At 33.8% G+C, this 16,659-nt stretch overlaps 1 protein-coding gene across 2 annotated transcripts in view; it reads left to right on the top strand.

Moving 5' to 3' along the window:
- Positions 1–16,659, top strand: part of LOC132704572 (dachshund homolog 2) — a 349,768-nt gene that overhangs the window by 120,203 nt on the left and 212,906 nt on the right. For both annotated transcript variants that reach the window (XM_060674652.1, XM_060674653.1), the window contains exons 3-4: positions 9,088–9,292; positions 16,237–16,296. In XM_060674652.1, the coding sequence (XP_060530635.1) occupies positions 9,088–9,292; positions 16,237–16,296 (265 nt within the window). The remainder of the gene's footprint in view (positions 1–9,087; positions 9,293–16,236; positions 16,297–16,659) is intronic.

The following is a 16,659-nucleotide window of genomic DNA, read 5'->3' on the forward strand; positions in this document are numbered from 1 at the left end:
CGCTAAATAAGTTGTTGGGAATCGTGCGACAGGCAAAATCAATTCGTAAACAAAGATTGTATTATTCTGCCCCCCAGTCCCTTGAAGATTTGGTTCAGTTTCTGAGCTACCTGCAGAATTAATCATGGCGCTTCTCCGGGACGTGCATACTTCACAGATTCCGTGTTTCAACGTTTCTATATAGGGTGAATACAATTTGAAAAAATACCGTTATCTTGATTAATAATCATATATTCGAATATGCCTCCTTCACAAGGAAAATTAGTATGCAACGTTGACAACTTCTTTAGTCACTCGTAAAATAGCGTTTGTCAAATTTGTTGCTTAATATTCTATTTTAGAGCCCCTTTTAAATAGCCGGATCTTCTGGGGGATGCATCTTAGGACACATGCTTATTAACCAGTTCAATTATAATTATGTAATATTCTATTGCTGTTTTCTTTCCATTTCTTCTCTACTTAAAAAAAATTCTTATCAATTGTTCTTCTTTTTTAAATTTGATGGGTACGAAAATATTCACAGTTTGTTACATACATAGAAAAAAATACCGTATCAAAAGCCAAAAAACTCGACTCAGTCGGTTCAAACAGTAAAAATACAGTATTTAACTAATCTTCTAACAATGGCGAGGAAAATTTTACAATAAAATTTCAAAAACAACCAGCCACGCATAGTTTGTGTTTCTTCTAACGACAGACAATTAGGAAAAAGTTCTTCTAACCAATAGAAATAGCAATCATTTGACATATGCTTTTGGAAAATTGAAGGAATCGGCAACTTACCACAAATCTTGGACGATTATGAATTTGGGACTTTATATGTGTATGAAACATGGTGCACTACCACGCCTTATCATTAAACACCATTATAGATGCTACTCGTGGTCGTGTAAGTGGCGGTCTAGCTATTTTCTACAGAAAAGACTGCTCTGTATATGTCTTCATCGTTTATTTTAGTCGTCAGTAAATTTTAATTTTGACGATGTAAATAGGGAAAATAGTGGGGAAACACCTTTCTTCATCCTTGGGGATTTTAACTCAAGAATAGGTGAGTTGGAAGAACTGAAATTTTCAAGGATTTACCGTTTACTTATACTCGCTCGAGCATGGATAAAACAACAAATTATAAAGGGCGTCTACTATTTGACCAACTAAGTTCAATAGGTTTTATTGTAGTGAATGGAAGGAGCTCGGGTGATACTTTTGGTGAGTTTACTTTTTGTAACAGTAATGGCAGCTTTGTTTAGCAAATCTGGCAGATTTATATTTAATCAAGGACTTTTTCAATAGCTCCAACTCCATCTCACCATTTTCCCATTTATTTTAAACTCAATGTCTCTATGCCTAAAGATAACTCATATGCCCCGGCCTTTGAACCACGTCTTCGCTGGGACGAAGGTCGAGCTATTCTGTTTAAAACAGCAATGCAATTTTCAGCAAGAACAACTTTAATACAAAATATAGAACTCAGTATGCTGCGTTCATTACATTCGAAACTTAGGTCTTGTCCTTTCATTAAAGGAAAACACATTCAGAAAAAACCCTAGTTTGATTGTGACTGTCTTGCGTCAAAGAAGTGATTGAATTCCGATCTAAAAAATGTAAGAAAGCCAACTAATCCTATTGACAAAAAAAAACACTATCGCACCTTACATGAAAACTCTCTTGATGATGATCCACAAAAAAGACAGCTTTGATGATCCCACAAATTACCATCCTATCGCATTCGTTAGTTGCGCCGCAAAACTATTTACGAGAATTTTGTCAAAAAGGCCCTTGGACTGGGCAAAAAGAATACGTGTAATTCCCGTATTCCCGTACAATGTTTTATCCTCGGTGATTCAACTCCAGCTTAGACTGAAAAAAAGAAAGGATTTTGTAGCTTTCGTTGATTTTAAACGCGCTTTTTTTCGATGCCTCATACTTTACTTAGTTCATTCTAGGTATATTTCAATAATCAAAAGCATTTATGAAGTGACAACAGTTAAAATTTTAAACCAAGGATTTCTTGACTAAACCGGTCGAGATCACTGAAGATATCCGTCAGGGAGAATCGCTTAGCCCTTAACTTTTTTCCCCTTTCTCTTGCGGATATTGACGACTACTTCTCTTTAACGGCTTTTCCAGGCCCCTTTATTCACGCGTTTCATAGCTTCACCTTACAGAAAATGTTGACTTGTCTTTTCTTGTGCAGGTACGCAAACAAAAATGCTCAAAAAACTAAAATTATGTGCTTTAGTAACCCAGCCAAAGCTCTTCATGGGTGATTCAAGGCTAGATGTGGTTAAAAGCTTTAATTAATTTCGTGTGACATTCTCTTCTTCCTCTTCGTTTAGAGAAATGGCGGACACAACAGTTTCCAAAGCGACTCAGGCAGTGACGCTGAGAAAGAGTAAGCTTCCCTCATGGGATGCGATTCAAAAAATATACCAAACAACAATACTAAATATTTTTTCTTGATGTCTTCCCGTTTGGAGCATCCGTTATACGGACGTACGAGTATACACACTTCCTAAATCAATGTCAAGTTCTTTACTGCGGCTTGAAACACTTGATTTACTGAACCTTTAAGTCTTGACTCAGCTTGATTCCTCCTGCGACGTTTTTTGCTGAGTCGAGCTTGCTGAGGTTTCGCCAATCATCCTGTTGACTTCTTCGTAGCTTGACTGAAACTGGCTCGCATTTTACTCTGTACCTGCTTATATACTGTTTGAGGGGGACGGAGCTAAATGAGGGGCATAAACACCGTCTCGGATGACTGATTCCGATATTGGTGACAGGTTTATAGACCTGAGTCGCGGTTAAAATTGTTAGGTTGTTTACAGATTTCAATAGACTCCCTTATGAAACTGTTAAAAATGGACGAGAGTCGTCTCCCGAGACTGTAATGGAGCAATATATCAGTCTAGGGCGGCAAAAGAATGACATCTTAGAATGTTTTAAAACAAAAATTTTTGAAGCAGATATTGCAGCCGGTTCGCATTACAAGAATGTCTACTCAGGCTTTGCACCCTTTGATCTACTGTTTAAATTGCCAATGTCCATTTTAAGAATTTTGGTACAATTAAGATTGAGTAATACGTTTTTTTCTGAAATTCTCGTATATAGACTGCTCATACTTCATTAAACCTGATCAGGTTTGCTCCGTATGTAACAACAAACACAATTTGGAGTTTTCGAATAAAAAAACCTTTATTACAGTTTTAAAAAACTTGGGTCTTGCGTGGGTCAAAAAGTCATGCCTATCTTGTTATAAATATATTAAAGACTATCGCCTTTATAAGAAACGAGTAGAAATAAAACTATAATTTGTATATGTCTATTTGAAATCACATGCTGATAGATCCCCATTAGTTTACTTTTTGGTTTTCTTTAATCTAATTCTAAAATCATTAACTCTTCTTCCTCTTGCAAACGAAACGGACTCTTGTATTAACTCATTCCTTCTGCTCATTCTCATTCCTTTTAATGTGTATTTCAACCAATTTTAAATAAACAGCCAGTCGCTGTAGAAACATCAACTGAGGAAAAACGAGAAACTAAAGTTTTTAACGCAAATTAAGTGAGTTTTTTTGTTAATTCCCCGATTGGGTTTCAGCAAATCGGACGCTCGAATAAATCATGCCGCTCGACGATATTTTAATGAACCGGCCACGCCCTTTTCTGCGATAAATTACAATCTTTGCATTTTGGAATTTAATTAAATTTTTTACGTCTTTCGTTTTCTGCTAGTAGAAATATGTTGTATCGGAAAAGGATTATCAAATAAAACTAACGAAGGGCTTCATTCGACGGAACGCCGTAGTATACAGTGTGTGTATAAAATAAGTAACCCTCTCCCTTTTATGTATTGACTTATTATTGAAATTTTGAAAATTTCCGAATTTCTGTTGACGCATAAATTTTATTATTCGAAAATGATCGTTTAACATCTATATATTTTAGACATTTTGCTATTTAAGGGTTGCTGTTACTTTTATGCCTTTTTTGATTTATTGGCACTTCTGAATAATATTGGCCACATGGGTATATATCAGTGGTCCAACCTCTTCAATGTGTTGAGCTACTTTGTTAATTTTGGATTAAACAGTGAGTTACCCACACGGAAGATACTAGTACGTACTTGTTCATAGCTACATTCTTACCTACCAAACGAAGGTGTTTGAAAAATAAACACAAACTTAATAAACAAACAAAACAAACAAAATAGTTAATAATAACAACAAAAAAGTAACGCACTATCAAGAACATAAAACATTGAAGAATAAAAAAGCACGTTCAATGAGAAGGCTGACACTCAGATTCATCGATAATTTTTTCAATGTTTGCAGTATAATTTGATACAGCCATTCGAATACAATTATTAAAATGTTCATCTGTAAGTCCATTGCGATATTTGTTCTTAATAAACTTCATATTGGAAAAAGAAGATTCACACAAATAGGTTGAACTGAATAATGCTTTCACTTTCAAGGCAACACGGCATAAAATTGAATATTTGTGCTTCATTTGCAGCCTTAGACTGTAGACTGTTCTTAACATTATTGATTCTTGTCCAATTAACTGCCTTTTTTAACTGTTTCAGTTTCTCCTTCCTAGCGGCAGAATGAACTGGGAATGTTTTTTCAAAATTAGAATGTCCAGTTTTATGTACAATATTACCTTTTTTGGCAACGGAGACCGAAGTATTACATAACGAGTAATCATTTTTATCTTTAATTTCTGTAAAAAATATTGTTCTTCCTATTCCGAATGAAAGTGTATGTCTTTACCTTTTTACTGCCGCTTGCCACAATATTATTTTTTGTTGTTCCCAACTAACCCAACGGCTTGACGCTGGTTATGCATTCAGTGTTAAACTAAACGCAACGTCGCCGCGCCGTGCGTATTTATCCCGTTCAAAGCAATCCAGATCGCTCTCGAACATTAACGCGCTGGTCCGGCTGATCGGTTCTAGCATAATATTATGACAATTAGATTTTTTGTGGAATTGTTTATGTTTAATATTATGACAATTAATTTTTTTTTGGAAATTTGAAGTTTCTCCGATTTTTGCAGTTTATGTTTTCAAAATTAAAATCGTTGTGGGAGCTACCAGAATTGCCTCCGCGGGCTACCGGTAGCTCGGGGTTTGTAGGGTGGCGACCGCTGGTATATGTTGTTCTTATTAGGGACCGTTTCCAGGTAGTGCTATGTCAATCTTTCATATTACGAGGACCGAATCAATCAGAGATCGCTTTCGAAAAGGACCGAATCATTTCAATGAATCGTTCAATACTTTTTGTTGCCAACATAAGCGACAATAGTCACTGAATCCGAACAGTCCGAACGACCGATTCAGATTCATTTGAATTTGAATTATTGTTGTGTCTATTTCTGTTTTCTGTTCTAGTTGGTATAATATTTATCTGTGTTCTGCTTTTTATTGAATCATACCAGTAATACATTAATTTGTTTAAATTAAATACCTGTGTGGAAATGTATATTTCATTCAATATTCACATAAGCAAATCTACCAATCCATGTCGCAACTCAATACTATAGAATAATTTTAACAATACTCCCATTCCTTTTCGGTGGCCTGTCTCAGTCATGCATTTAAATCTTAAACCATTCAAATGAATCGTATTCCGCAAGGCGAATCCGATTTTTCTTGGTATGGTCGGTCGTCCGGTATTTGGTCACTTCAGACCACTCAGGGCGGCAGCGAAAGCGAACAAGGTGATCGAATCGTTACGAACAAACGGGATTCGGTCGTTCGATCCTATGAAGTGATTGAAATCAATCGCGATTGACACAACTCTAGTTAGTTCAGAACTCTCAACGAAGCAACTGCGTTGTGCCATTGATCTACATTTATATTACCGTATTATATTTTTCACTAATTTTATTTTAATAAACTGCACTAAGATTTTTTTTAACTGTGCTGAATCTTTTTATTCTAAACAATAAAAAGTTCAACACTTTCTTTTATTTAACAGCATCAGTACAAAGGGAAAACATAGTTAATTTCGTTAATTTTATTGCCTCTTTCTATGACCACGCCATTTTTTTCTGTACATTGAAACAAGAACCACCAGCAAATGTGATGTGATTTGCAATCTCCTGAAAATATTTTTGAGGATAGAAAGAAGAGTTTTTTTTTAATCAGCTGTTAATGTGAAAATGCTGAGCACAATATCTTAAACTGCATATCTCTGAAATTCAAAATAAGGAACGCGCATTGAAAATATTCAGAAATTATAATTTTCCGTGGACCTTCAAAGCGAGACGATCATAAGGTTCACGTTGAAAGAGAAATTAAAACACCGAATGATAATAAAATTCACTATTTCTTCCCGCTCCCGACTTAAACGTATTCACGGCACCTATTTCGCATTCAGTTTGCATTAGTCACGGAAAAATACTTTTAATTCCGTTCTGGCCGTTTAACATTTTTTCCATTTGCTGACGCTTCCACTTCGAGATGGAATTAAACCGAAACAAGATAAGGAAATATCAAATAAATCATAACGTAATAGGAATTTCAACTGTAGAAATTAGCGAGACAATTAAACAATACCTCTATAAATTAAAAGAAATATTATCAGACTGCCTGTCTACGCCGGAAAATAAATTAAGTCGCGCCTCTTTACTGCAGATTAATTTTTTTTTGCGCTCAATGTACACACAATTATCTGATAGAATCAGTGGCGCTCCCAGCTATGTACCGGTCAGGGTGGTGGGGGGAAGCGACGACCGTAAACGGTGTAACTAACTATTAGGCCGTTAAAACTATAATTGGTTTAATAAAACTTTACATCTACGGATCACTAAGTTGAGAAAGTCAACGAGATAAAATTTGCCAGGAAATTCAACGGTCTAATATAAATAAAATGTTTGTAGTTGTTAAATTGTGGAAAATTTACAGACATTTTATTCCTTAAACCAATATGTACAGTGCGGTATTTGTTATCTGAGGAACAAACAATGGTTCTGGTCTTATCTAAGTTTACGCATTTTGCAGTGGGTGTGTAATCAATTTAATTTGAGGAAGCTAGATGCTAAACCAAATAGGCCGTCACCAATGTACATTGTACAATGTACATTTGCACCTAACACACTTACTTGTATTTTTATAAGCAGCGATTCCCACCCACGTGACCGATTTTTGCATGGCCAAGATTGCGCAAAATCTTTGAAAAATTCCAAATTTTACTTTTGGCAGGTTCGATAAACTTTTTAACAAACTCGTTTAATAAAAACTCTCTCCGCTGCGCTCCGCTCGTGTCAAATAAACTCGTGAGTTAAATGCCGTTTACCGCACTTGTTGCATAATATACTATTTTTCAATGGATGAACTTAATATAGGTATATATCAATAAGGACATATCAATTTTGTTTTTTGGATTGCTCGTGGCTGTTATTTAATTGAGTCTCTGCTCTTCTACCTAAAGTAAATTCTTTAATTTTGGTTAGAAATATCTCAGGAATTTTTTTATATGAATGCTTATTGTCTCATAAACCTTCGTAAAGAATAAAATTCTGCCCATCTCTGCCTCCCTATTTTATAAAAATATATTAAGGTGCCTATATAATAGTAACATTTATAGGTTTTTTTATTCGTCTCCTCTCAGTTTCATGAGTTTTTGATTTACAGATTTCTCCACATTGCCAAAATTTATAAATAGGATATGTCCAGCAAAAATATATTTAAGCCTTGTTCCTCAGGTGTAATTTAAAAATACAATTATGAACCAAATAGAAAATATTTTGATGAGGCTGATAAATGAGGAATACCTGATCTATGGCATTTCCTCACTTCATACGTGGATTAGGTGCTTAGTATGTTTTCTAAAAATTAATTATCGGTCGCAATTGGGGAAATGGCAAGAACGGACAAATTACTTGTTAAAGAATTTCGATGTCGTTTGGGGATCATTGTAGACCGGCTCTGTGTCATTTTTGAAAAAGTTTCCGCCGAAATTACCAAATTAGATGAAAAACTCATTTTCAGTTTTTATCTTATTTTACAAGTCGGAACGAGTCGAAACTGTGCGATTATTTGTTTCCCTATGTCTTTGGTACAAAATGCTAGTGACTATCCATAAAATATTGATAAACGGAAAAGAGATCGTGAAGTCCAGTCAATCCAATGCCAGTCAACTATCCCAAGGCCCGAAGATACAGGGAATATAATTCGAGAAACTGCAGCAGGCTTGCAATAAATTTGGATGTATTTCAAAATTGTTACGCCAATTTAAAGCTTTAAATAAAAACAGATTTAGTCCCGAAACTTTAAATTTGCTAGAGCCTTTCAAAGAAAATATTAAAATTCTAAGGGAATCAGACGAACCTCGCGATTCTGATTAAGCGTTGAATTAAAATTAAACTTGTTATATTATTATTAAATTAACTTAAATTAACTGGTTAGTTTTATTTTGAAATATTTTCTGTTTTTATCCAATCGGTTCCTAAAGAAACTACAGATTTGCGATTATCTTAGAATAAAGAATACAATGTGATATTTTTCTACATTAGTTTCTCATCCAATTTCTGGTGCAAAATAAATTTTAGATACCACATCTTCTAATTTCTGATTAAATGCCTCATAAACACAATGAAGCATTAATGAATGAATGAATGAATGAATGAATGAATGAATGAATGAATGAATGAATGGAGCACCTTTTCACAAACTTGCACTACTTGCTGTATCATTTAATTTAGACAAGAAAACAGCTTTTAAATAATTTTTCAATTTTTTTGGGTCATTCTGGCCCATTGTGCCCCAAATTGTCTGGAACTGTAGAATTCACGAACTGTCGTCGGTAATGTTGAACTCCGCAAGCTCGTACCTAATATTGAAAGGCAACGTTTAAAACGACTAAGTGCCAGTGTCCAAAAATAGAAAAAAAAATGGTATAACCAAACATTTTAACTAGAAGCTAAGAGATGTGTGATAGTGTGATTTGCTGCTTGTTATTAGTAGCCAGTCAGAAATGTAGTGTCATTTCGAATACCCAGGATTACAGATGAATGAGAAATTTTACCTCAATGATATTAATTGAACTGGTAATTCATATTGGTTTTCATTTTTGTTTTCAGATATGTCTCGGCTAGAGAAATCTCCGCTTCTAGCCAATGGCTACAACCACCCACCTCACTTAAGTCACATGCAGTTTATGCAACTACCACATCCTGCGGCTGCACACTCGGCGCTACTGTCGCCTGCGATGCCACACAATCTTAGCAGGCACGACGGTTCGATCATTAAAAATCAGGGCATGCCCACCATGGAGGCTATTGCAAGGTAAGAGCGATTTAAATAACTTCCTGAATACCAGGGGAAAAGGACAACGATATAATGTTCATATGTAAACTTTGCAATTTAAGAATAACTATTCCCAGAATTTCAAGTTCTTTAAATATTGTTTGCATGCGCGTGTCACTTTAAGCCGTCAGCCTCATTAACCACTGTGACTAGCAAGTTTGGATGCCTGGTACTTTGGTGGATTTAAAGTACTGAGGGTATAGTGATACCTGATTGTCATTCGTTCTGTATTGCAAAACGTGCCCAAAAACTATGGGCCGTAGAAAAATATCTTCAATCACTCCTTTCATAAACACTTTCTCCGTTGCGCTCCTCCCTTTTAATCTTGTTTTTCTTAATGGAAAGTGCATAATCCTCAGTACTAGTACTACGATTTCAAATGCAAGCAAATAAATAAAAAGAAAGAAAGAATTAATTACAATTACAAACAATTTGAAGGTGAATTAAGAGGCGTTAGATACGCATGTCTAGATTACAGGGCTAAAATATCTTGTTTGTAACCCCCACATTTTGAGGAATTGGAAAGCTTATTAATCGCGAAAAGAAAAAGTCACTGACTGCGCTTGCATGTCTAAATTTCTTATAAAATGTTTTTTTTTGATTATTATTATTAATACCATTATATATTTTTAAGTCTGGCACCCTTATAACAGCTTTTTTCGATATATTTCGTGTCTAGATCAATGCAAAGCGATCTCCCGTACGCTCAGAGCCACTGAGAGAACACCAGTTCCCTGTTGGGCCAGGCTCAGTTCTCCTGGAAATTTAAGAAATGAAATCGAAAAGAGAATCTTATATGGTATCTTATATTCGATCAAATTTGAAAAAAAAAAAGAAAATCACAATCAAATACATATAAGCTCGTTTTAAAGCTGAATGGGCCTTCAAGTTATCCGTTGAAGGGTTGGTCAAGGTCATCATTTCGCTCTCCAAACATGGAGACTACTTGTTTTTATACTCAATTTCTTTGGTGAAGTGATTTAAAAAAAAAGAAGAGCATTTAAAAGTAACGAGTTTTTACGTATATGGAATTCGCATATTAATATTGGTGAATGCACTGTATTGAACGACTTTTCAGACGAATGCACAATTAAATCTATTTCCATTAATGTTTGGATTATAACCATTTCGAGATCCGCTATGCACTGTTTCTTATTGCGAGAGAGTTATAAATCATTATCGGACTATAATTTGTGGATTTAGCGATATTCCGTAAGCGTAGTATTGTACTTCATGGTGATTGTCAAGGATTCTGAGAATGGAAGGTAGACCGACCTATCTGTTCTTTAATGTTTAAAATTAAAATTTTGGTGGCTTTCCGTCAGTGGTTGGCTAGCGTTTCTCAATTCATTGCTGAGAAACGGATTAGTACAATGTTATGCCCCTTTTAAACTCATCTTTTTATTGTATCGAAATTAGTGTGACCCTAATTTTAAAGTGATTGGAAGTAGTATTAAAAATTGAAATACGGAATTATTATTGCCATTTATCTGAACTTCACGATATAACGTTTAAGTTGTCCGCCCTGTTTAATGATCACTGTCATTGCAAATTTACAATATATTACTCTCTGCCATTAAGAAACTAGGTATAGAACTGAAATGAACAATGTTAGGCATTTGTCGTAGTAATTAAAATAACTTTTGTAATGTGATATATATATATATATATATATATATATATATATATATATATATATATATATATATATATATATATATATATATATATATATATATATATATATATATATATATATATATATATATATATATATATATATATATATATATATATATATATATATATATATATATATATATATAATAACAAATCTTTTAATACTATTCTGCTTAAAAATTTTAAAACACAGGTGAAACAAAAGTCACTAAATAAGTTGTTGTTATTCGAGCGACACGCAAAATCAAACCGTAAATAAAGATTGTATTATTTTGCCCCCCAGTCCCTTGAAGATTTGGTTCAGTTTCTGACCTTCCTGGAGAATTAATCATGGCGCTTCTCCGTGACGTGCACACGCATTCGGGCGAACAAATTTGCATTTTAATTATCAGGCCAGCTCTGCTGAAATGATAATGACGACTAATAATAATGAACAAACGTAAACGAGTCGGCCGTGTAAACAACGAACAAACAATCGCTCTTGTTCTGGCAGTTCGAGTTCGACTTGAGACCGCACAGATATAAGTGGCGCTGCGCCGATATGGAATTTTTTTCACGCGAACACGGTTTGTTTCGAACAGAAAAATTTTGTTATATTTCGCATACAGGAAAAAAACTGATTAAGAAAAATGGAAGAACGAGGGTGAGAAAGTTGAGTTCACGATGGACCGGATTATATTTATTAAAAACGTAACGAAAATAAACTTTCTTGTCTAAACTAAACAATACCATCAATAATAAGTCGCGGTATACCATCCACGATTCTAAATCATCTAGGGAAAAACGCGGGGAATTAAAGACAAGCCTGGTTAACAAATTGGTAAGCGATTTTATTCAGAGAAGTGTCAGTCTGCAGTTACGATTTCAGCGCATTTTGCTTTCTCATTTTTGAAAATATGCCTCACGATAAAGCGCACAATTTCAAGTAGCTTAGTTGATACATATAAATCTTGGGACTCTAAGTATAAATAAAAATAAACGATTTTTAATTACTTAGTAAAAAAGATATACATCTTTTTTACTAAGTAATGTGTCCGATTTTTGTTTTACTGTTGAATGGTTCCAAATAATATATAATATTAATATGAATTTTATTTACACATTTTGATTATCTAAAAGAAACTAGTTAACAGTATTATCAAAAACGATAGAGATAGCTACAGGGTCACAAGTTTCTTGTAATTTCGTGTATGACCGGAATCTGTAATAATGTTTGATTTGAAAGTATATATACATTTGGTAACGCTACTCTTGCCAAAATATTTCTAAATTCTAGATTATTTGAATGGAAGAATTTCCTTTTTTAGTTTTTGGAAAACTTACTGTATAACATACAAAAGTTTATTCATCAATCAAGAAAATAGTAAAAGAAAAACCACTTGATTTAAAAAAAGAAATTAAAACCAAAAATCCAGGCTCTTAAATTAATCGCGGGATACAAAAGATATATAAAATCTAAAAAGAATTAATAATTTATTATGTATAATTATTTAAAAAACAAACATTTATTTGACAGTTTGTGAAAATGAATTTGAATTATTTATACCCAAATTGTTTGTATCAAATAGTTATTTATTCAAAGAAATAATTAGAACTTTTTAATGGACAATAATTGTTAGTTTAATTCAATGAAAATATGTTTTTTAAAATTGGTGTTAGTATATTAAATTAATTTTAATTTTTATAAATTAATATTTAAATGCCTACTTAGTAAAAGTTTTTAATTTTATAAATATTTTACGCAGATAATTGCTACGGTTTTGCCTCCAAAAACCTAAAAAACTGCATATGTCCAACATTCTGTGTATGTGACAATATAATATTTTAATGTATAATTAAATGAAAATAACACTGTCTTCAATTTTTTTCGTTTTTTTTTTTACATAATAAACGAGTCACCCAGTAGACTAATGTCGCTAATTACCTCAATGCATGTGTCTTAATCTAATCTGAGCATGTTTAACTGTCTTGCCTAAGTAAGTGATTATGTGCTTAAAATTGATGCACCGATGTCAGCGACAGTAATCCGATACTTTTACTTTGACTCAGTTGAAATATACAAAAATGGAATGTATGGAAATAAATGTCTAGAAACGTCTAGAAAAATTTTGTATTCACGTAAGTATGGAGCAAAGTCAGCCGAACGAGCAGATTTCGGATCGTCCGAGGTAATCTGCGCAAACTTTACGTGTCTTAACCCCGGAACCGACGGATTTAAGTTCAAAGATCTTTCGGTTTCTAAGTCGAAAGTAGTTCGAGTTTATGGAATATTTAATGCGACAAACATGGGGACGGATTATGAGGAAAATTAGTTTCGTCGTGTATGTATTGTGTGGAAAGGGATTTCGCGGGAAAAAGACGAGTGCAACCCTTCTTGTTAAGGGATTACGCCGAAACGTAGCAGTCTACTCGTATTATTTGATATTAATATTCGGTTTAATATAAATGGGGTTTATGTTTGGATCAATCGTATTGGACGTTTGGTATGCGCAGAAATATAATTTTTGGTTGGACAAACGGAAAAGTTCCCTTTAAATCCGGCGGTTAAATAGTTAAAGACTCGATCCGACATCCTGGAGTTTTTCCCAAAAAGGGGACCATTTGTAACTTCGCGGGGTGAGATTATTGTCATCATTCTGGCTTTGGATGGAACACGGATTCTCGACGCTGATAGAGCTCTCGGTTTTCTATGGGGCTCGCTCTTTAATCTCTTTCTGGAGCTATGGCGCGACTATTTGTTGTACGGGGATTTACGTTTAATTATTGTATACAGTAACACGGTGGACTATGATAGATTCTTTATTTGACTGTTTTAACACAACGTATATTTCCAGCATGTCCAAGTACAAAAAATTGTATACGATTAGATGAAATTCTACAATAAATAGGTTTAAATAAAAATGAACAAGAAAAATTGAAAATGTTCCATAAAAAACCATTTTATGTTGTTGATTCTAGTTTAAAACTTTTGACTTGTAATACCACTAAACGTTTTCTAGTTATAATATGGTTTCGAATTTTATTTGATTTATAACCAGAAGGCAAGTCAGCAATGCAGGCTTCAATTTTTATCAAAATAAATAAGAACTAAAAGTTCAGATTTTCACGAAATTATGTATTTTTTCATGACAATTGTTTCGACAACACCGTGTCTTTATCAAATGTAATATTTACAAACTACCTGCTACTATATATACCGAAAAATGACCACAAAACTTTAATTATTGTTGTTGTGAGAATTTAAGTTCAATAAAGGACAGGTATTTAAATCTAATTGATCGTTAAGCAATACACTTGAATGTCTCATTTTGTTAATCTCCATGGCTTCCAATAAATTTAATTTTCTACTTTTTGTGGGTGTAGGTAAAATATCAAAATTGTCGTCAAAAATGTGTTTTTTTGTGTTTAAGTGTGTAGCATAATTAGAAATTGAACTATTGTTTTTAAACGCTCTTTTACGTTCGTTAATGCGAGATTGAGATAATTGAGATTTTGGACATTTCGTTTAATTGTTTTTTAAAAATTTTCCTATTGTGTTGTTAGTTCTGGAAGCTATTTTTAGACCATATTTTGACAAATGTTTTGAAACTTTTTCACTAGATTCTCCTAGATATGTAATTGTTTTAAATTGTTCGTGTTCTGTATTAGGTTTCGGATAAATAGAGTTTACTGTTGTCTGGATTTGTTGTTTATTTATAATTTTATCTATAATGGACGGATTGTAGCCGTTGTTCAGTGCACTTTGTTTAATAATATTAAGTTCTTTGTTGTAATTTTCTGTTGAGAGTGGCGTATTAAGAAGTCTGTGTATAAAAGAGCGAAATACAGCCATTTTGTGTGTATAAGGGTGATTTGAGCTGTTATGTAGGACCGTGTCCGTGTGTGAAGGTTTATGATAAATTGAAAATTTTAATTTGTTTAGCGCTTTCGTAATAGATAAGTCTAAAAAATGAATAGAGTTATCCTGTTCAATCTCGATAGTGAATTTTATACGTTTATGTAATGAGTTAATGTAATTTAAAAAAGAATTCAATTGTCTGTCCATTCCAACAAAGCAAGCAAAGACATCATCCACGTATCTATACCACCATAGAAAACTTTTACTTAAAGGATGTTCTAGTATCATATTTTCCAAATTATTCATAAAAATCTCGGCTAACAAACCTTCCTTAGAGATGTAAATCTGTCCATTAAATTTCATTATAATTTTGATCTAAAGATACTATTAAGGAATCTAATAAATCTTGTTTCAGCAATGGGTTAACATGTTTCCGAGTTAGGGTGAAATCTATCACATCCATAGGTGGAATACTGGGAAATAAGTTTTGTACATCAAAAGACAATAGTGTTACTTTAGAAGGGATTTTTATATCTTTATTTTTGTTAAATTCTCACAACAACATTAATTAAGGTTTTATGGTCATTTTTCGGTATATATAGTAGCAGGTAGTTTGTAAATATTATATTTGATAAAGACAGGGTGTTGTCGAAACAATTGTCATGTAAAAATATATAATTGCGTGAAAATCTGAACTTTTAGTTCTTATTTATTTTGATAAATGGATTTTCATCAAGTAAAAGCCACCTCAGTTCAATTAAATTTTTATATTTTTACCAGTTATAGTGTTTTAGATTCAATATGTCTTATATCTACGGTATTGAAATTTCCTTAAATAAGGTTGATTTTATTGTAGGAACACCTATCAGTACCCTAAGAGGTTAACTTTAGTCACATTGAAACACTAGCAGCAATAGTTTTTTATCTGAATAAATTGGCTGGTTGTTGACAGTTGACATCTCAACCCCAACAACACTCAGCGTGAAATTTTACTAAATTATTTTCAGAACTTTATTATTATTTTAGGAAATCTCCAAGGTTGTTCTTTTATTTACTGCCCAATCAAATTAAATAATGACATTATGGTTAAAAGGGGATGCTATTAACAAAGCTGTAAACTTTATACCGATTAGTGGGTCCTACAGCGTCTTTCAAAAAGTCCGCACCGTATTATTAAAATTAAATAAATCTCGTGTTTAGTAATAAGTGCCTCAGATTTAATGGGAATGGGTTAAAGAACTCTTTATCTTCAATTATATTTTTGTTAAGTTTGCTATTGTTTGGTTTTGTTAGCCACACCTGAAAAATAAATAGTTGAGCAAAGCAAGAAGAGCAAATTGTCGGTTTTTCGACCACACAGCTTTATGAAGTGTTGACAAACCTAAATAAGTCTTTTCTGTTCCAGGTCCGGCATTTGGGAAAACTGTCGAGCAGCTTACGAGGACATCGTGAAACACTTGGAAAGGTAAGTCGAACTGGCGATCGATCGTTTTAAACCCCATTGGGGGTAATGCATCATACAGCTTCGAATTTATACAAAATTCGCCCAGATTGGAGGGGGTTATGGGGGGTATTTTGTCAAACCGTCACGCGATTTAAAGCCCCGGGCGCTTGATCCGGGCTTACCGTCGACACCCATGATTTGTGACGCGGGCATCGGCGTCGCGACGGATAAATCGCGACGCTTCGCAGCGTGCCGACGCATTTTTACCATTGCTAATCGGGGCAAGGGTTGTTGCCGCGGCAATTACGTACGAACGATTTCGTGATTTACCGGGGGAGGAAATGGATCGACACGGAACACTCTTGATTTGAATTTATGCGCTGA

Source organism: Cylas formicarius, unplaced genomic scaffold (genome assembly GCF_029955315.1).
Source record: "Cylas formicarius isolate icCylForm1 unplaced genomic scaffold, icCylForm1.1 PGA_scaffold_7__23_contigs__length_41026272, whole genome shotgun sequence".
In the NCBI taxonomy this organism is placed as follows: Eukaryota; Metazoa; Arthropoda; class Insecta; order Coleoptera; family Brentidae; genus Cylas; species Cylas formicarius.